Genomic DNA, 22,624 nt, shown 5'->3' with positions numbered 1-22,624 from the left:
TTTTGGTATACACCCTGTGGTACAGTCACGGACAGTTCTGGGTTGTGACGATTCATTTGAGCGTTAATGGAATAATTACAACCCAGAAGTGTACGTGACTGTACATTCATCTTTTTAATTAATGCCATTCACTAACTGACTCCAATGGGTTATGCTTTGAAAAGAAAAAAAAAAATATTTAAACATGTACCATACGAAGCCAAGTTAGAAACAAAAAAGACAGAGGGACAATTTATATTGACAACTCAAAATGCAGTAGGCCATTTTAATGTGGATTTGAAGCAAATTATACCTACCTCTTCTGAAGAAATAAAAAATTCTAACTTAAAATGGGGTAGACAAACAGTGATGAATCCTGCAAAATCATATGAGTATGGCAATCCTTTATGTGTATATTTTTCATATTAGTAAGTGTATGTCTGACATGAGATATAATATGTACAGGTACATTCAGTGTGGTTACTACAGTTCTGTTTTTTTCTTTTCATGTTTTAGTGGAAAAACAGAATTCCAAACAACACAGCAAAATCGAGCTAGAAGGACTGTACAGTTTGAAAGAAGACCAAGCCAGCGATACGCACGCAGGCAATCACACGTTTTAAGGGAACGAAAAAAGCAAGATAAGGAATCTGATGAACAAAGTTCTGCTGCAGCACCATCTGACACTGCATCATCGTCAACCTCAAAAGTAGAGGTTGCGATAGTCACGCCCCCTGCTTCCCCTACCAAGCCAAAAAGTTCCTCTAGTTACGCAGGACAGAGTTCGGCCTCCAGTGTTACTCAGTATAGTCCGTCACCTACAGCCAGTATTGTGTCTGGAAGTACTGGTAATGGTACTCTCAAGAGAACCTCACCACAAAGTACAATGATCAACGGACCCGAAAAGCCAGCAAGTCCTTCATACAGTCCAGTAAACGCCACGCAAACAGGTAAGGCATGTCTGCACTGCTTCAGAAATGTGTTTGTATTACTTTTGATGTTTCCATGAAAAACAAAATGTCTATTTTCAAATACTTTTTAATGCACGGAATGCTTATTATTTTACACATTCCACTTCTCTGATGAAGAAATACAACAGCCTGACGTCATTATAGATAGGCATAATAAGTAATGGTGTAGCGGAACCTTACAGAAACCGCAGTTAAAAATCAGAATTTTCCACCTAATGACGTGTGTGCCCCTTTTATCAAGTAAGTGCCAATCACATTCACCGCTACAGTATTAAAAACTGTGTACCTCTTGTTATTAAATGTTTAGTCTATATATTTGTTGCCTTTTGACAGGAATCTATAGGAGAAGAGTAACAGTAGGACCATGTTACTGGCAAAAGTTAAGTTTAAAGTTCCACATCATATGTCATCATATTCCTGGAACTATTGTCGCTCTGATGATGATTCTGCTGATGGGAACGAAAGAGTAAATTGGATATTTTGCACCATAGAAAACAAGTTTTAAAGCGACTAGGTGTATCCGATACACAGCACGTAATTAATATTGTGATGAATTTTACATCTCTCTAGGATTCAAACAAACTGAAACAGCTATTGAAATTTCTTATAGTGTACAGACGAATTGATAGAACTGATAAAAGTTTAGTCTATGTAATGGAAGGTGCAGGTGCAGTTTCATATCTCCTTGATGTTTTTACTCCAGAGTTTCAAGTAGTCCATTGCTTTCATTAATCTCTATGTATATACTGTGTATGTGTGTGTGTAATAGAAAAATAGCTTGTTTATGTTACGAGTGTTGGGTTTGAAATTTGATGCAATAATTAGTCTAAAATTATTTACAGATGCTGAGGAAAGATTGGATAATCTCTTAAAAAGTTTGGCAAAAGAAAAGATGGGTTCTACAAATGCAGAGGAATTGAAAAATGATTTGTCTGCTTCCACAAGTTCAAATAAATCTGAAGGTATGCATTATGAACCACTAAAAATAACTGTGTTAGATTATTTTGCATCTGTAGGAAGCAGTGATTTTTTATCTGTGTGTGTTAGAGAGAGAGATATTGGAATGGGATTAACTGAGGATAAAGAAAATATTTGGGGTTTCATATTTTCACCTTGAAAACTTAAGTATTAAGACTTCTTTAGCATCTTTTGCCTTTATCATTGGGAAAACTACAAGTGAAGAACTTTCTTCTCTTTGTGCCTTCCCTTTAACAACAGGAGACGGTTACAATGTGATAGTTTAGGTCGATAGATAGCGTAACTTGCAGGATAATTCAGACTTTAGAAAGTGTTTTTTTTTTCGATAAATAAATTCTTAAATTTTGTGTTTAAGAGTTTATATTTTGAATTTTGCAGCATATTTCGCAGCATTTTATGAGAAAACATGCTAGGAAAATGTAACTCACACCTTTCAAAACCATGTAAAATGAACATTACGCAGTGTGTTATTTCACATTTAAATTTTTGTCAAAAACGAAATATGCATGTCATAGTGGCCGCGGTGGCTCAGTCGGTAATGCGTCTGACTACCATGCTCAAGGTCCTGGGTTCGATCCCCGCCCGGTTCAAATCCGGGAACTTTTCTAACGGTGGAAGCGGCCCCGGCGCCCACCCAGCGTCGAATAAAAATGGGTACCTGGGGGGTAAAGGTGGTCAGGGGCGTGATGCTGATCACATCACCCCCACTCACGACCGGATCAAGAAAGTGTGGGCCGTTACCCCCACACCCCCTATACGCCTTCATGGCGTGGTGCTATGCACAGGGGAACACTTTACCTTTTTACTTTTGCATGTCTTTAGCTATAAGCACTTATTGCCCCTAGTAATTTAATAAGTTACACTTCTGTTTTACCCCATCAACTACGATGTGTAGAGCTAGCCAGTATGCCTCACATGTTCAATTTGTCCATCTTCTTGTAGAACCTCTTCCAGATGTACTCTCATGTGATTGACAAGTTGAGACAAATCCCCTCCCGATCCCCAGAAAAAGGCAATGATGTTGGCTTGCACTTGTTCTATAGGTGCAGTTCTCTTTAGGTGCACCTTCTTCTCTAGGTAGCCCCACAAGAAGTCACATGGGTTAATATCGGTGCTGAGTGGGTGCCACGTTGTTCTGCCAGGAAAATGATTGAACATGACATGAAGGCCAAACTGTGCAAGAAGTCCAAAACAATGTTTGCTGTATGCGAACATTCTTTGTTTCTGCAAAGCACCACTGTTTTTACCTTCTCCTGAAGTGATATTCTTCCCTTGTCTGCCATGTTGCACAAATTACAGCTGGGGGCAGGGTGGGTGCCTATGTGTCACATTGTCACGGGCTGCCATCTGTTGAACTATGCATGAACCAAGCCACGTTGTATGAAAATATAGTACTCCAACACCCAACATTATTAAAAGTATACGCCATTCTCAATGAGTGACATTTCGTGCCCCATACTGTACATACTCAGTATTGGCAGCTATAATTTAATCCTCTTTGCACATGTTTCCAGTACCAGACATTTCACATGCCACTTGTGTTGCAAAATAAGCAGAAAACATTGAGGACACACATGTATCTTATTTGAATTTGTATAGCTCTTTTTTACATATAACTATTATTCTTTTTGCCTCAGAATTGGACACTGGACCATCAAAATTAAAGACTGTCGATTCTCCTAGCTCGGTTACAAATGTATTGGTAACCGGAAAAGAAGGGCATTCCGTCCCAAATAATCAGAATTCGAAGTACCTGAGTCTGGGTGGGGCTAGGCCCCTACCTCCTGAGCAGCTGAAGTGCAACATCCTGAAAGGTATGTTTGTCGTGTTTAGTGGTGCACAATTTCAAGCATAAAAGCTTTTATGAATGCTTTTTCATGTTTTGTGGTGGTTGGTGGAGATTTAAGCTGCATGTACATTACTTTAACAGCTTGTTTAAATTCAAGCATTTAGAGCATGTTTGAAACAAAATATTATTTTATTAAGTGCTTTGTTCCATATTTAAATTTAAATAAATTAGTAAAATTCCACCCCTTTACTATATTGAGAATCATACCAATTCATATCTCTGCAAACATTTGTACTTTTACTGAATCACAAATGAAAACAAGTCGTTTTGATTTAATTGTGGAAAGGTTGAAATTGTACCTACAGTGTGGCTTTGAGCGTAACCTTGTTTTAGAAATTCACGCTCGTCTATTTTCATTTCAGCCAAGGTAGAAGAGGAGTTAAAGAAGTCACCTTCTTTAGTTGTCGAGCTTAATAACAAGGATGATTGCAAGATGTCCAATGTTACTGATGGACCATTCGGTGACAAGAATCTTGTAAATGGGTATGTGTGCTTAGAAATTAAAACTTGTGATTGTTAATGAAGTTAGATACTCGTGTTCGTTACAAATTTAGCTGCTGTTTTAAATTTTTGCATTGGGTTCGCATTGTACAGCTTGACCAAGATATGAATGCCGCTGTAGCACTGTAGTTGCATGGTTCACGCACTATAGAAGGGGAAGCAAGAGGGGAAAACAAATGACCGTGCACTTTAGTTTGCAAGTTTTCCGGGGACATTCTTATCTTGGCTAGACTGTAATCGTTGAAGTGAGAAGTTGAAAGATAGTGCTTATATTTATTCCAGATACGGTAATTTCCCACTCAGTTAGTTAATTTAACATAGGGATGGGATCGATTTCGGCTGATATGTTTTTTTATATTTTTCATTGACATAAACACAATATCCATTCTGTACTTTTTTGAAAGTAAGTGTCTTAATATACAGCTTCTTGTGCATTACAAAAGCTTGGTTCAATTGGAGCATACATTTTAGGGAGGTAAATGAACCAATTGGAATTTTATATCAGATCGGTAGAATATTGGTTATTGGTATCAATAAATTTCATATCGGCAATTTATCGGTATCTGCCAAATTTTCGAATTGGCTCATCTCTAATTTAACATTTGTAGAAGGGACACTAGATTTCCTCCTCCAAGGTTGCTCAATTCAAATGATTGCCATATTGAAGTAATGTCGACAGGGTATGGTTGGTGCTGGATAGCCACACCTTGATCATCAACCGAAACAGAATGTGAGGCAATTGATCTTGGCATATTTCCTGTGTATCTTCCTGTGGCATGCAGGACACAAGAATTATCTTTTAGTCTTTATTGTTCTGTTCTAAGATGTATAAAGTGTAATTACTTAACTGTACGAGATGCTGAAAATAGTTCATTTCTCTACACAATGTGTATTCTGATTGAATAAAAAGCTTAAAGAACAAGGAAATGCTTGTGGACAAATATGTGTTGGTTAAAACTGTATTGCTTCTTTTGTACAGCCAAGTACTTTTATGTAGATGTGTATTTAATGTACCTGTAATTTTTTAGCTTGCAGCTTTAATGTTTGCCTCTTCTTCAACATATTTTGCACTGTTAGTTATTAGCTTTCATTCAAAATTGTAAATAAAATAATTTTGGTACTATCTTAAATTTTTACTCTTTTTTTCTACCTTGTTTACTTTCTTACATCTTGAATTCATGGATCTGTTGTATGGTTGTTTCTTCAAGCTTCTATTTTTTCCCAACCTATATTTTCATTTCTTGTTCTTTATATTTCTGCCATGTTCAATGCTTTGATATCATTGTGCATTATATATATCTTATTATTAGTAGCACTATTAACTCTTTTGCTGCGGGATTTTGGCACACTGATTGCTTCATAGTTTTTTGGGGAAATTTTCAGAATTGCATAAATTTGTAAAGAAAAATATTCTGAAGTACTGATATGAATTTTATCCTTATTCTTTGAAGAAAAGGTCATAGTCGGGAGTTACTCTTAGATTTTCATTGTTATTGAAGTGGATACAGTGGCGTGCTGAAGGAGATGGGGAGCTGGGAAGGGGGTTGGTAGGGCTTATAATCCTTCCTTTTGGTCCATCATTCCTGAAAAAGAGAATGTTAGAAAAGGGAGAAATAGCAAAATGAGGGCTGACTACTAAAAAAAATGTATGTATCCTCACCCTCTTTCAAAAATCTTGGGCACCCACTTAGCAAGATAAATGATCCTCATTGCCATTGTTGTTTACATGCATATAGTGGCATGTACATGTTTTTTATTTGTTCAGAACCAAATAGAGTTATTTCCTTCAAAAATAGTTCAAATGACAGAGACTAGATGGAAGCATGTTCTGGTAATGCTTTTCTTATGGGTCAACTTCGCTCGACACCAGCAGCGACAAGAATATTCAAATTCGATTGAAGTTGCTTTTCCATAAGTTAGGCATATCGTAGGAAATCGATTGAAGTCGCTTGCTGCAGCGAAAGAGTTAAACAAATTTTTGATTTACTTATTAGGAAATTAAATCATTGGGAGTATTGGTACAGATTGCTGAAGATCCAGGTGTGATTTCTGATTGCACCACTATTTTCAATAAGTTAAGATCTTGTGTACCGTAAGTTATTTCATGTAGCTAGTTCAATTGAAAGTTAAGGTTTACCAGGAAACATCTGGATAGCTAAAAAGTTGTAATTTGATACTTTTGAAAGTGAGCAACTTGATGTGTTGCATGTATTTAAGTGGATACTCGACTAGGAAAATAATACTTTATTGTAGAAATTGTAGGATAATTTACATTCTTTTTGCTGAAACTTGTGCATGCAATGTTGATTGTTGTAGAGGAAATGTTTTGAAAAAGTTTATGCTGCAGACTTTTTGAGGAGGGTGGCTCTGTTAGAATGAAGAGTAGTATTACTGCTCCAAAGTTTAAAAAAGATGGGCCTTTCTCCCTCATGATATTCCTGTGTGTGGTCACTACATTCCTTCAATGTTACCACCTACATAGCAAAGGCATTTTTGGATATGTAGTGGAAATATGGTCAACAGTTTTAGATCTTTTCCAGGAAAAAACAACTACTTTAGTTTTATTTGTACTGTACTGAATACCTTGTTATGCACTGTGGCCGTGCAGTGTAAGATGTCAGGCTATGGGTTGCCCACTGGTTGTATTCCCCTGGGGAGGGGGGGAGTGTAAAAACTTTTCTCCTGAGATTTCGACCAGTTGCCACTCCCCAACACGGTCATGAAAAACCTACAATGACGATTGATTTGTTTGTCATGCCGACCACACGTCACCCCGTAACTGCATGTATGATCTCCCCCCTCAGCAGGTGGGAGTGGGGCTGGCAGTGGACCCTGGCCCTCACAGGTTGTTGCGCCGTGGGTTGTTATTGTATTATGGTGAATACCTTGCACAGTTAGATTTTGGGTTGTGGTACAATTGTGGCTTCATATTCCAGTGGTCATTGTGCATGTTAGTTTGCTTTTTGTGTTGTTGTTATGCAGTGTGTTGATGTGAAACATGCGTACGTTTCATTTCAGTGAAACCTTTCCACGCAGCAAAAATCAAGCATGTAAGAATCAGATAGAGGCAGGGAAAGAGCCTTTAGATACTTTGAGTGCAACTTTCGTATCAGTGGTGAGTTTTCTTAAGTACTTTCTCCATTTCTATCTGGTATAGTGTGAGTTTCCTTTGATTCACTGAAGAAGACTGAGAGGAGCAAGCACACTTTTCCAAAATTAATATTAATAGCTTTGTCACATTTTACTTGCTAACAGATGTCAGCTCTGTACTTTTAAAACGTAATATCTTATGATGTGAAGGGTGCCTCAAAAAGATGGGACATTTTGAAACGGAGGTATAGAGAAGAGAATAAATAGTTGCAAGAGATTTAATCATGGAAATGAATAGTGCAGAGTTACATACCGCTGAAGAGATGGGTATATTTATTTCTTGAAGATTACGTCCAGTAGATGATGACATTTTCTAAGCAACGATTTTTACAGTCATCGAGGGACATGTCCCAGGAATCAGGGATTCTTCAGTTGTAGCAGGTCGAGTCGAAAGAATCTTGAGGAAATCACCCAGATTCATGTGGGCATGTTACTTCAAGCTATGCAGGATGATGAGCCTCAACAACTTCAGAAATGTTTGCTTAGAAAGGGATGGATGCAATCCTAATAAACCTACCCATCTCTTCAGCGGTATGTATATGTAATGGCATCCTCTGCACTATTCATTTCCATGATTAAATCTCTTGCAATATTTATTCTGTTCTCTCTACCTTTGTTTTTTTTTTGACACCCTTTATATATGTTGCAGGATTTTAATGTGATAAAAGAACATTTGAAAGCCAAGTTTTTCAAGTGCGGAAATTTACAATTAAGAATGCTTTAATGAAGTCGCAACTGTTCTGACAGTAAAGTTCAGCTGACTGATACTTTTCTTTTGCATTTACCGTTTTCCATTCAGTTATTAAATCAGTAACCAAATCTACAAAGCTAATGTAAGTTGAGCTTTCAAATGTTTGCGTAACATGTATGTATGTATTATTAACTCTTAAAAGTGCACCAAGATTTCTGGAACACCATGTATATGTGTAAATTGAGAGCATTCCACCCAACATTTGTTTTGGTAGCCAGAGGGAAACTAGAGGCAGAGTTGCTGTATCGTATTGCTGATCACACCCAATTCATCCACTCTGAAATTCAGAATGTTGCAACCTTACTTTACACCTCCTACATGTTTCCCTAACACGAGGTTAAAAAAATATAGCAGCTGTATTGTTATTTATCTTGCAGTTTATGCTTCTTACAAGCACATAAACACAATTTTTAATATAACATTTTGTTTAGAACACAGGCCCTCTTCATCAAACATTTATTATTTATTCTTGTTTCATTGATGTTACAGTTATAACAATGCAGTAAGTAAGAACTGTACAATGAATAAATAATTCTACAATGCAAGCAATACATACATTCAAGAAAAACATTCTTCCAAATTCAGACAAAACACTTAGGCTTAGATCTGTAGATTAGTCCTTCCTGCTGTTGCAATGCAGTTTTTTTTTCAATATTATGCAATTCCATTGTAAATATGATACAATAACTTATCCCTTCCATTCAGTTTATGGCTCCAGCATGATGCCATACGTTAGAAATGACCAGGTCAAGAATGCATGTATTAGATACTAATGTGCAGTTTTGATATGCAATCTGGTTTATTTTGCTTCCTGTAAATATTTGAATTACTTGATATCCAGGCTCTGGTGTTTAAAATCAGTATAGAAATGATAAAGACAGCCATGTTTTTGGTTTTATTAGTATGAACGCAATTCCTGATCAAGTGTGTCTTCCAGAGGTTCATTGGAAAGTTTATGTTGCATGTATAATTTTATTAATAGAAAGCAGTGGCTAATGCAGGTCAGGCAGATCTGGATATAACTTGATGTTTAATAAGACATAGGTTAGGAAAATGCTGTTTATTTCAAGAGGTTGGAATAAATTCACTACATTTGTGTATAAAGGGCATATCATAAATAATTGCACAAACTGACACAGTTGAAAGTACACGATAATAAAACCAAAAAAATCTCAATTAACATGGGTCTGCAAACGAGCCGTTTTCAAGATAATTGCGATTATGTGGTTAGAGTGGCCACTGACTTCATTGCTTGTAAATGTCGTCCTAGTTAATGCTAATAATGTGTGCGAATGTGTGGTTAGAAGCTATCACTGATTGAATTTTGTAAACACAGAGTGCTTTACTGCTTGCACGTTCCGAGGTTTGCTCTTTGTTGACAAAACAGAATATTTCCGAGAGGTGGCGTTGTAATCAAACAGGATGGATAAAATCAGTACACAGAATTGTACAATGCTTGTGACCAATTTCGAAATGAACTAGGTGTGTTCGAAAGAATTGAAAACTTAATGCAGAATCGCATACAGTATTGCATCCAGATGCAAGGACGACACTTTGAACACCTCCTTTAACACGTACGAGTGTACAGTAATTGTGACATGTAACATACTAACGTTTGTTAATGTAAGTAGAATATTCAATTGAGATCTCCAATGACTTTTCTTACTGTATTATTAGCATTTTACGAACTAGGACGACGTTCACAAACAATGAAGTCGGGGGCAGCTTGCAACCACACATTCGCAATTATCTCAAAAACGGCTCATTTTCAGACTCATGTTCACTGAGACTTTTTTGCTTCTATTATCGTGTACTTTCAACTATGTCAGTTTGCACCATTACTTACGATACACTTTGTGTATATATATGTGGCCAAGGGGAATTTTGTATTGCAGTGTTTATTCTCCAGTAATCAAAATGTTCACTTTGCACATTGTGTTATTCTGTTAAATAGCTTTTCAATCCGTTTTCATACATTTCCTTACTTTTTTGTTCTTTATATTTTCCATGATTTCATTAATTTAAACATTGTTTCAAATAATAGGAATTAACAAAAATTACAATTCTTATAGCTTTTTTCTTCTTTTACCATGTAAATGTGAACTATATAGTGTGTATTCCTTCTTTATTTTGTCAAGGATTTTGTAAATATACTCTACCAATACTTCTACATATTCAGATAAAACAATGCAGGTAACATATTTGTGCACAATTTTGCAAAAAAAGAGTAGAAAATTTTCAGACACCGTACATTGAGAATATAACATTTCTAACGCACTTTAGTTATTCCAGTGCATATTTTTTGCATAAATTATTTGTTGAATGTACATCACACAAGACAGTTGCAGGAATTTCTTTTTTGCATGTTAGTTAAATATGAAGCATTTGTGTTTTTTAAGAAAACAAGACAACTTTATTGTAAATTGTCATTATTGTAATGTCTTATTTGGAGAAGTAAGGAGCATACATTTTATTTTGTTGGTTGCTTTCTTACACAGTCTGCATATAACATATCGTCGGTCCAATGACATAACGACCTATCTAATTTTTTCCAACTTTTCAGGAGAAGCAAGAAACGTTTTCGCACACACTTTCGTAGATGTTTGTGTGAAAACTATTTACCCCATAACAATTTTTGTTTTGTCATTAAATTGTATTATGTTTCTGCTGTAAAATAGTGTAGTTGAATGTTACATGTGTTGTGTTACGTGCTTGAAATTTCATATTTTCTTGACATACGTCGGTATGTCAGATCAAAATAATTACTCATACAGAAATATCTTTGAGATACGCCATGCAAATTAGTATCAAGTTACAGCATCATGATTTGAGAAATCTTCTTTTTTAGTCAAAATGTGAGCAAAACTATAAAATATATATGATTTTATTGTTCATGACGCTTTTTTTTTAAAGTGAATGGTTATTTTTATTTTGAAGATCTGTAGATTTACATGCTTTAAGTATGTGTACAAATTACAAAACTCTTCACTACAAGTACAATTAAAAAGCTATACATGCAAAATTACTACATAACAAGAGTACAACATTAGGAGATAATTTGGCTACATTACATAAACATCAATAAAACATTTTTGTGGAATAGAGTGGAGAACAGATTCAGTGATTCAAATTTGCATAAAAGTTTTTGCAGTCACTGTCTAGAACAACTGGAAAAGGACCTTCACACATTGACAATAAATCTTTATATTTCTCTTGCTCTATTTTCACAAATTCTTTGTTCAATGGAGGTGTCATTCTCGCAGCTATATCTTTAGTATTACATCTCTTTACTACAATTTTTGCGGGATTCTCTTGCAGTAAACTTGTTTTTACGTAGATAGTATTTGGCTTGTTGCTCTGCAATCGTAGTTCATGAATATCTTTCCAACTGAACTTAATACTATCATCGGTCTTCTTAAGCTGGAAAAGCCTCAGATCTTCAGCAATTGCCTTAAAATTCAGAAAATCTTCCTTCTGCATTGTGTACACGATGTATGGTTTCTTCGGGCTAGTTTTATGATGGGTACAAGTTGAGAGGGGGCAAATATATCTCCAACTTTCCGTAACGATCTGGAGATTGCACTGTGCGCAGTGTCTCACTCGTTTTGCCCATGATGAGGTTCAAAAAATCTGAGCACAATTTATTTTATATTCTCTGCTTTTAGCATTACATGCATAAGCGCAGCCACCACAATCCTATTCTTGTTTTGGCCAACACAACTGTCAGCATATAAGTGAACTGTATTCTTCTCTTGGTCCACTTTCATTAGATACTGGTAAAGACATGTTGCTATTTCACATGATCCACGCTTGCTGATCCCTTCATGCCACATGAAACAATGACAATTTTTCGTGTTCAGTTCATTTACAGGGAAGTTGTAGTTAGCCAGATGTCTGTTGTAGAACACGGATGAGTGGTTCGACATAGGCAAGTGAATAAATTGTTGCAGATCAAAAACAGCAGAACAGGTCGCTGTATTTAATTGATTTGTTGTTTTAAGTCCACTTTATGCACAGTAAGGCTAATTGGGACAGGACCTACAATTTAAAGTGGGATCCGAACCACTATGTGCCTCCACCAGGAATCGAACCCGTGACCCCTTGATTACAAGACGACGACGCTACCACTGCGCCATCGGGGAGGCCAAACAAGTCACTGTAGTCTTACTTATTGCTTTCTTATTGCTATGTTCACTGTCGTACGTATAAATCGTTCGCTGATTCCAAGAGTATTCAAAAACATCTTCTTGCAAACCTCCAGCCTTGTTCCATCCAGGGAAAGATAGTAAAATTGTGTTTTCGTACGTCTTGATGCTTGTTTTGTGGTTTTTTGTCTCGTGTCTTCTACATCAATGTGTCGTGCTACGTACTCCCTTTGACGTTGCAAGTTTCCAAGATCGAAAAATCCATTTAAAATAATTATTCGTGATTTCTCATTGTTCTTCAGTACATAACATTTTTTTCCTTTGTGGGTGCAGCCTGTGCAAGGGTGTTTCAGCAATCTTCTTTTCTTAACAACCTTCCCTGTAGTTGAACTGAAGTATTCATAGCCTTCATTACGTAACTTCTTACTCAGATTTTTCTTCCCTCCTTTTCTAGAAACTGTAGTAGAGCCTTCTTTTGGTGATCCGTCGACATCATAAACTTTCAGGATTTGTTGCAATGTGGTCTCTAGTGATGGCATTGCTATCACATATTAAAGAATTGTTATCCTGCACTTTGTTTACCACACATTTTGAATTGTCAATAACGCCCCGTTTCTTGTGTAATGTGCAGTCATTATGTTGAACGAAATGATCCCAGCAAAGCAGGATGTGACATTTGGAACATGAGGAGAAGACTCATCCTTGCATCTTCTTGCTTCACAATGTTGCGATTTTCCTGGCAAATAATCTGGATCATCCGAGTCACTGACATCTTCAAGAAATTCACTTTCAGCATCAAAGTCACTCTCGTCCTGTTCTTGTGTAGGGGATGATACATCGTCCTTCTTCTTCAGCAGATAAGACAGAAGTACATCTTCGTCAGATGATACGGCAGATTCTTCATTCAATGTTTCTATGACAGTCCCTTTGTACCACTTCCTTTTTGGAGGCCAGTAAAATTTTACAGATATCCCAGCTTTGATGTTATTTTTCCTCTTTCCGATCACGTGTAGCTCTTGATGGAACAATATTTCTTGAGCCATCTTCCCAGAGCACTAAGACGTCCATCTTATTCATAAGGTTGCTGATCTCAAAATGATCGGGACAAGTTGAAAGCTTTGAGAGTATTTTGACAATGTTGCATATTGCCTAACAGAGGTTACAAACAATGCTTAATATACAGCTTTGATCCTTCTTTGAAAAACCGTGCCGCTAATGTTAAATTGTGCTATTTTCGACATCAACAAAAGGTTTCTAACAATTCATTTTACCTCTTTTTCCTTATCCTTTGTTAGACCATTTCGCTATTGTTAAGATTGTGACCGCTGATTTGTAAACACCGAAATATACATTTCTGCATTGCTTTATTTTCCTCTTTGTGAGTGTATTGGCCCCGATTATTGCATTTTTCTGCTGTAAGCAAAAAGAGATACGCCAAATTGCGAAACAGTTTAGGATTTACTTTATCTGACATAACGACGGAATTCAAGATACGCCGCTATGTCATACCAAAATTTTTAACAAATTGAGATACGCAAAATAAAAAAATATTCATTACTTCCTTATTAATTGGATTTGAGTTACGCCGATTTGCCAGGTGATGCAGGGCACCGGTATGATCACAACGATGTTAATAACTCAATTTCGCAAAAAAATGAGAAACGTCGTTATGTCATTGGACCGACGATATGGTTCTTAAAATGTTCACATTCTGTTTCATTCATGCTGCAACAAAAGTGAGAACTGACACACATTCTTCAATTCAGAGACAAGTAGGTGAACTGAAATGGGCCTTTGTTTAATTTAGTTATTTTTACTTTGCTTATAATTTTTTGAACGATCTGTTAATTTCTTACATTGTTTATAGAATATTGTGGGTCCTTTCCCTTTGTTTGCTTTTACATTGTTGAGTTGTGATGTACCTGTCCGAGGTTACACATCCAGGTATCTTTCTACAGTACAGTAGTTGCGCTTTGAGTTTGTGTGTATGTGTGCAGTCACACCATTATGTCCATCATGAGATTACTACTTTAAACTGAATGTCAGATCTCTTTAATTCATTATTTTATTTGTGGAAAAATGTCAGTTCTCAGTAGCTTTTGTTGCGTTATTTAGTCATAGCTTAACTTGCATTTGAAACTTTTTTCGTACACACACAGAAACTTGAACACTAGAGGTTTATTTCTTGTATTATGTTTGTGATTGTGCTTTGTATATCCTTCTGGTTTTACCATACTAAGGCAGGTAGAGTGCAATTTTTTTTTACATTATATAATTGCATTGCTTTGCTTGCTGATGTAGCCAGCAGCTATATTATAGATTATTTTAATGATTTTTTTACCATTTTTGTTTTTATACTAATGCTTGTTTTATTTGGGTGGTGTAGGGAGGTGACAAACTCACCCTGTCTTTAGGGGGTGTTAATGTTACCAAACCAGGAGGTGCTGCAGAATGTACTGGTCAAGGAGCAGAAGGAAAGGGCACAGAACAATCCGTCCACTACACTCAGGGTACTCCGGTCTCTGTCACCCATTTCTCTTGGAACGACCGGGGGAAGTTGGAAAGGGTGAAGTTGCCCTCCGAAAGTAAATTACACCCTACCTCTCCCACCGCAGCACACTCACACACACGTTCCAAGACTAGCCCTCCAGAATCTCCAGTTGGTGCTGCGGACACCGCCAGCAACTATAACCCTTTCAATCCTTTTAACGTGAGGGCCACGCCAAGAGAGGACAAGTCGACCAACCCTTTTCACATGGAATTCTCAGACAAATCCAACCCGTTTCTCTCGGCTGACTCTTCCAACCCTTTCGCACAAAAGGAACAGCTGACTAACGGCATTTCCTTTAGTAGAGACAAATCTATAATATCCGAATCTTCTAATGACACTGCATCGCTGCCCACCAGCGTATCTCCCGAGCCTTCATCTCCTGTCAAGAAACACTCCCCTAAAACTGTGGAGAAGTCCCCTGCGGTGGAGGGAGGTTTACCCCAAGGGCCGATGACTGTTTCTAGAGTAAGTGAGAGGCTTCTTAATATGGCACCATGCATGTTGACAGTTGAATGTGCATGCCAGTTGGTAGGTGGTTGTTAAGTAGTTGAACTTCAGGCCTGTCTTACATTTGTATATAATGTTCACAATTTTGTTTGAACTAATTTAATTTTTGGTAGAAGAGAGATGTATAGTTCAACCAGGTGCAAGATGATTCACTAATACATAGATGAACAGTTCGTATATGTTAATTTTGACAGATGCACCTTGTTCTTAGTACATGCATGATGAATGAGGTATTGTGGACCATCCCCAGGTGTAAGGATTTACTCATATTCTTATTTTTACTGTTAGGTACAATGTCTGTGCTAAAATTATTTCTTAACACTAAGGGCCTAGACAATAAGTTTCTTTTTGTATGACTAATGGACGTGTATCCTTTTTTTTATTGTAATATAATCAAAACACATCACACATCATATGCCATTAAGTACCACCACTTCTTAATGTGTCCAGGGCAGGGGGGTGAAAAGAAGAATAATTCTTATAGTGCTTTTGTGTTAATTGTTGATTGCTTCTATTTGAGTGTGGCTTTAATGTCAATTTCAATACATGTGTTGAATTGGACTTTTCAGTTTTATGGTTTTCTGTTTACCAAATTTTGCACAGTAGTTGGCAATGCTTTCGAGAAAAATGTTCTGCTTTAGCATTAGTCAAAACTGTGGTGCTTTTTTGTGTGCTTAATATGGCAATTATTTTTTAGTCCACATTTTTTGTGACATTTGTTTATAGCATCAGTTTGACTATGCATAAAGAATTGAATTAAATGTTGGTAGTTTACTGGACACAGGATAGTGTGATAAATATTTTGTGCTGTACTTGTTTACGGCAACTTAACTTCCCATTTTGTAGGCATTGCACATTTTATGTATTTCTTGCATATGTATTACGTTCATAACATTCAACATGTTTTCACCAACTTTGAAATCGTAGATAAGGAAATTAACATAAAGTCAGGGTTAAATAAAAACATCAATTTACTATGGCAGAGGTTTTTACTTGAAATGTAGTCCCTTTGTAACTGGGACCATGGCTTTTAGATTTTCACACTTAGGTTTTTGTAAATTGCTTCACTGTGACCCTTTTATACGTAATATCATATGGTTGCAAATATTAGTCCTGAACAGTTTCTAATTTGACCTCTCTTTCTAGTTCGGTTATAATATGTTGCATTTCTGCCTCTTGAGTTATCAGGAAGATTGAGTACACCATGAATGAAGTTACAACTTAGGAGGGAAAAGTTTGAATCTTTTAAATATGAATACTTCCTCAACAATTTACCTTTCTTTGTCTTAGTTTGCATTATACAGGATTATTATTTAATATTATAAAATTTAGCTTTGTAATTAAAGTAGCTTATTTCTGAACAGCTTAAGTGAATCTCCCCTTTCATCAGGAAAATTTACTTGCATTATATCTTGAAACCTCAGAAATAAGGCTCTCTGAAGTTACGCAAGTTACATTTTGTAATATTAATAATTTTTCAATCATTGTTTTAATGTTTGTTTTATTATTTCAATTCAATCAATTTTAATCCTTTCAACAGCTTGAAGATTTAACACAGTAAGTTTATTTCAAAGTGGTGTAGAAGTTATGTAGAAACAGCTGGAATTCCTGAAAAAGTTAGGGAATGTGAGGAAAATAAATGGGAAAGTGAAGTGGATCCTATATACATATGTATCACAGATATTAATTATTATGTGGAAAAATATAGAACATGCTGATAAGTGATCTTACCCTGCCAATTACTGCTTCATAGTTAACCAGAGAGTTCAGGTATGGAACTTCCAGTGGCATTCCCATCTAGTATTGTATTGTTTCTCTTTTTGTTTGTTTAGATATGTCTTGATTGGGCCACAGTCTTGCTGTACCTGATACTGGTACTATATTTGAACACTTCAGAAATGTAAAATTAAAACTAGAAACCTTATGATGCCAATTTCTTAGATTCACATATGCAACAATCAAAAGGCTAAAGGAAACCCCTTTTTTGCACATTTTGCAGTACTTGTACTCTGAAATTCTATTGGCAAGCATGTGCATTCAAATTTTGAACTAACATTTTCTGATATTATTGTTGCCTTGACCTTGGTTTAACATGATTTTGTAAAAGTTACATAGGATGTGTGCTCATATGCAACATAGAACTTGATAAGTTTTTTATTGCCTTTAGACAAGTTGTCACTGAAGAATTGTGGAAGATATGAATAATTGCTTGTAATCCAGAGATAATTAATTGCTCTGTACACTTGGTGAGTTCGTAGAAGAAACTTATTTTAAAATAAATTTAGCATATGAGGGTAGTTTGAAAAGTAAGGTAAATGAAGCAGAGACGGTAGCACCATAATCGAAATTGATGCAAGGTCCAATCCCTGAAGATGAGAGTCACGTTAGCTCTCGAAAGCTCGGAAGCCTTTTCAGAAATCACCTGGCTGATGTCCTGAGAGAACTTCATCATTTGCCGCCAGGAAAGCTTCAAGAATTACTTCAAGGTCCATAGTTTGATCCTTCAAACCGAGCCCTTGCAGAGTTTCAGCCCAGTGCGTTGTGAGGTTATTGTTTGATCACACGAAGTAGGTGACGCGCTTTCAAAAATGTGCAAAACCACCAGGACAATCCACCTGTTCACATGTCAGTGGTTTCCATGGCTAAAATCCATGAACCTAAGTTCGAATTGTTGGATCATCCACCCTATTACCCTGATCTAGCTCCCTCTGACTTCCATTTGTTTCCTAACCTCGCAGATGGCTCGGAGGACAACGATTTTCCGATAACGAGGTGATTCGTGCTGTGAACAGCTATTTTGCAGACCAGGGAAATCATTGTATAAACAAGAACCTCACAACGCACTGGGCTAAAACTCTGCAAGGGCTCGTTTGAGGGATCAAACTTATTGATCATGCATCGATTTCGATTATGGTTCTGCCATCTCTGCTTCGTTTACCTTACTTTTCAAACTACCCTCGTAATTATATTGTATTTATACTTGATAAAATGGCTAAGGCCCATTTTACGTGTCGATAAATATCAAATCCTTTCAAGGAAACCTGGAAAAACAAGGAAATTTCATCATTTTGTAATAATGATTTGCCTAGGCATAGTGTGTGTAAGTTAATTAAATTAATATTTTTTCTATATACAGGAAGAAACTAAGTTATGTTACTACCATTAACAGAAAACTACATTTTACTTTGCAGGAGAAAACAGTTCCAAGTGCTGAAGGCGCCAAACATTCCATATCGACAGGAATCAACAGTGTGAAGAGCAAGAGTCCTGCCGCTAACCACACCAATTCCTCCTCCAGTCTAAATCAGTTGTCACCATGGTTGGTGCCGGAGGAAGTTCCAAGCAAACACGAAAAGTCCGTCATCCAGAGAAAGACTGTTATTACTACCGAGCTATGAAAATTTAAATAAGCAATGGAATGTTGGCATTCCCTTGTATTTACATTCCTCATTGGTTCATTTATTCATTATATTTAAGTTGTAAATGTTGTATATGATAGATAAAGTACCTTTAATTTTATTTGTTGTAATTTGAAACTGCCAATTTGCTTTTGGGGCAGTTACTTAGTGCCATGAATATTTCAGTTGGTTCAGGTTCTTTGTATACTTACTCGGTAAGTATCTATAAACGTCCTGTTATAGAGTTGTAGCTGTGCATTGGAAATGTCTTGCAGTACATTTAATTTTCTATAAAGTATTACTATTGTTATGAAGTAAATCATTTCGTTACTATTGTTATGAAGTAATTCATAATTTCTTAAGAAAAATTATTGTATCCGGATCTTCTGGTAGAGCATACATCATTGTAATAATGTTGCAGAACTCTTCCCAGGTAATGTTACCTATTAAAGGATGCCTATTGTTCATTAACTTTTAAATTTTGACATTATTATTACGTATTGTTTGAAAAGTATGCATTGGTTTGTGAATATTTGTGATATAAAACATATATTTTATACTTCCTACTTTTACGAAGTTTTGCTAACATATTCCATAGTAATATGTCAAGTAATGCAGGTCATATATAAGCTTGCCAGACTTTTTATAACAGAATTTATTAACAGATGCATGCTTGAAGCTGACTGTAATATTTTTTCTAGTTGGAATTTCTTTGCAGGAAAGTATTAAATCATATATATTAAGAACTTCTTAATTCTGTAAGGAATTTCTGAGTGTGAAATAAAAGTATTAAAAACACATGTTTGCCTGCTTATTCATTGTTACCCCCCAGTCTTTCATAACAAATGCATTTGTCCCTAGTGGCAACTTGTTCCTCCTCAAAATTCCTCAAGAAGTATACACATTATACCAGGGGTGCCCATCCCCCCTCCCCCCCCCAAGACCCTAGGGGGCTAACTCTCAAAATTCCAAAATTTCGGGAAAAAAAAATTTGGTTCCCCCACCCTACCCCCAAGAAAAAAGTACATGACAGTGTCAACATGCACATGGAAATGATCGCTGACATGTAAGGAACACAAAAATATTTGCATTATTATCGTTTGACCAATGTAACTTGAGTTGTACCCCCAAAAGGAATGTTCGGCACACCACTGATTCAAGCTTCAAAATGCAGCGGTACCTTGAAATGACTATAGCTCAGAAACTAAATGCCCTAGAGATATGAAAGATATACCGTTGTACGCAGAATGAATCACAGATTCCCCCTCCCCCCCCCCCCCCGAAAAAAATGACAAAATGCAAAATTTATGCAAATGTGGCGTATATATGGAGGAGGAAGGGAGAACCCCCCCAAAAATTATTTAAAAAATTGTCACTTCACCCAAAAAATGTCCTCGCACTTGGGCACAAAACGACACCTACGCACAACATTCACGGACGAAAAGCTAGAATGCAGTGAAAAATGAGCACCGATTCTTGCTGCTGCTTGAAATTCTATTTTTAGACAATGCAGGGTAACCCCTGTCACAACTTGTGGACACTTGTGCTAAAAAAAACAAAGGTTTCCTTCAGCGTGCTTTGAAATTCCATTCTCACAATGCAGATTCAACAACCAGTCTTCCCTTTCATTTTGACATCGGATACTGATAAACAAGTTTCCTTCGAATGCAGTTAACGGGCGGGAGTGAAAAAGCATTGCTTTAGAACAACAAAGACCGTCTTCCTTTGTCGGCAAAAAATTTGACCTTGAAAAGAGACTCAAAAAAGAGAAGTCCCTTTCCCACCTTTTCACCTCCATTTTCATGAAAAAAAAAAGGTGCAAGAAACATTTCTATTAAATACATGTGTTAGGAACAATATATATATAAAAAAATCGAAATTCTAGCCAAAAATAGAAAAGTTATAACGTAAAAACTATGACCTTGACACAGCGTCTCGATCGAGATACTTGGGGCCGTGAGGCTTACTTTTGGGTATCGATCGAGATACTTGGGACACAAAAGGTTAAATAAGAAGATAAGCGAGTAATATAAAACTCTGTATCTAAGATAAAACCGAGATGTTTGAAATTAGAGTTTGAGAATCTAGAGAAGTTTTCAAGAAGCATACATAAGTTTAATATAGAATAAGATTCTTATGATAAATATAAAATAATATATAATACATAAAATATATAGAGAGAGTAATTCAGGGTCCAATGGGGCCCGTAGAAAACTGGAGTGGCCTTGAAATGAAGACCACCAGGAACAATAGATAGTGGGGAATAATATACAGTAAGAGAGAATATAATAATACAGAAAATTTACAAGATGGGAACTGCGGGCAGACCAAGAAGGCCCACCACAAGATGCAGAAGATAAAATAATGTAAAATGGACTAAGATTCCCCCAGAAGCTTAGAGAGTGCCTGGTCGTCTTCTGCTGCACAGCATCCACTCGTGTTGGAATCAGCTCTGCACTACGAATCTGCTTCGAGTTCTTCCAGCTTTTACCTCTAATGGAAGTTATGAAGAAACGTACCTGATCTCTTCTTGCTGATGATCTTCCTCAGTGGTCACAGTAATGGCTGATCTCAGTACCCTAGTTGATCTCCTAGGTACATCCTGAACTGCGACAGTCCTACGTATAGTAGAACCAAGAGTGGTATCTCTCTCTGTGGGGTCAGATCTTCTATACTCGAATTCCTCATTGCTTGATATTATATCTGCAAGCTTGTTGACAATATTGAAGGTCTGCTGGCAGCTCACCATCTGCTGGAACGAGCCTCCTCTTAAATTAATCCTCAGATGCCGAACGTCGTCAAATTTCTCGCAAGTTAAAAGGGCATGTTCCGGTGTATCTATTACTCCACATTTCTGGCACTTATCATCAGATCTTAGTCCGAACCTCTTTAAATAGGAACCGTAAGGGCCATGCCCTGCAATGAAATGAGTAATACCCTTTGATGGTCGGAAGAAGGAGTTTTTAGTTATTATCTTCGCCAACGGCAGAAATCCTTTGGTACGTCCGGAACCGGGATTCTGTTCCCATTCCATCTTCCAGGCATTTTCTAAGTGTTGATCAATATCCTGAAATGTGTTGAGGTTTTGACCAAGAAGGGCTAGGATCTTATTATGCTGCCCTTTCCTCAGCCAGTATCTGGCTGTGTATCTCTGAACCTGAAAATCGAGAGGAAGAACACCGGCAATTACCATTACAGCAGCTGTAGCGGACGTCCGAAAGGCGCCCAGTATTCTCAAGAAGATATTCCTCTGTGCTGCCCGTAACTTGACTTTCACATATTGGTTGAGAGTCATCATTGCCCAGGTAGAGGATGCATAACAAACGGTCGGCACGAACACCGCTCTGTTATAGCATTGCTATGTCAAAAGGCAGCCGGTATGCCAAGTTACCCATGCTCATAATGTTATGCATAGTGGTTTTTGCTTTCGTCAAGACATTAACTATGTGAGAGCGAAAACCCTGTTGTTTCTCGATTAATATTCCTAAGTACTTGACTTCCAAGGCAGCTCAGGCAGCTCGAATGGAACAATTTCCAAGCTTTATTACTGGAGATCTCTGTAGTTTACCTTTTAGCAATATCTGATGGGTTTTTTCAGTAGCTATTGTTAGCTTACTTTTCGATGACCATTCTTCAAGCCTTAACATAACATTATTAGTCTTCGTTTCAAGGTCTCTACGATTGTCGGCACTGAAGATAATTAGTAGGTCATCAGCGTATGTAACTACATCAGCTACGTCAGTCATGTGCAGGAGCTCCACCAGAATTGGCTCCATCGTGATATTCCATAGTATGGGTCTTAATACGGAACCTTGAGGGCAGCCTTTATTGATATTTCTATTTA

The 22,624-nt window shown here is 36.9% G+C and overlaps 1 protein-coding gene across 2 annotated transcripts in view; it reads left to right on the top strand.

Annotated features, from left to right (window-relative positions):
- Window positions 1–19,580, top strand: part of yrt (erythrocyte membrane protein band 4.1-like yurt) — a 48,843-nt gene extending 29,263 nt beyond the window's left edge. The window contains exons 11-17 of one of the 2 annotated variants that reach the window (XM_083135220.1): window positions 496–929; window positions 1,793–1,912; window positions 3,566–3,742; window positions 4,140–4,260; window positions 7,297–7,393; window positions 14,711–15,340; window positions 18,574–19,580. In XM_083135220.1, coding sequence (XP_082991346.1) covers window positions 496–929; window positions 1,793–1,912; window positions 3,566–3,742; window positions 4,140–4,260; window positions 7,297–7,393; window positions 14,711–15,340; window positions 18,574–18,780 — 1,786 coding nt within the window. In that variant the 3' untranslated portion in view covers window positions 18,781–19,580. The remainder of the gene's footprint in view (window positions 1–495; window positions 930–1,792; window positions 1,913–3,565; window positions 3,743–4,139; window positions 4,261–7,296; window positions 7,394–14,710; window positions 15,341–18,573) is intronic. The other variant, XM_083135221.1, reaches the window with a different exon arrangement.
- The last annotated feature ends 3,044 nt before the right edge of the window (window positions 19,581–22,624 follow it).

Source organism: Lepisma saccharinum, chromosome 14, assembly GCF_977018435.1.
Source record: "Lepisma saccharinum chromosome 14, izLepSacc3.1, whole genome shotgun sequence".
Lineage (NCBI taxonomy): Eukaryota > Metazoa > Arthropoda > Insecta > Zygentoma > Lepismatidae > Lepisma > Lepisma saccharinum.
This window is presented reverse-complemented; position numbering and strand designations above follow the sequence as displayed.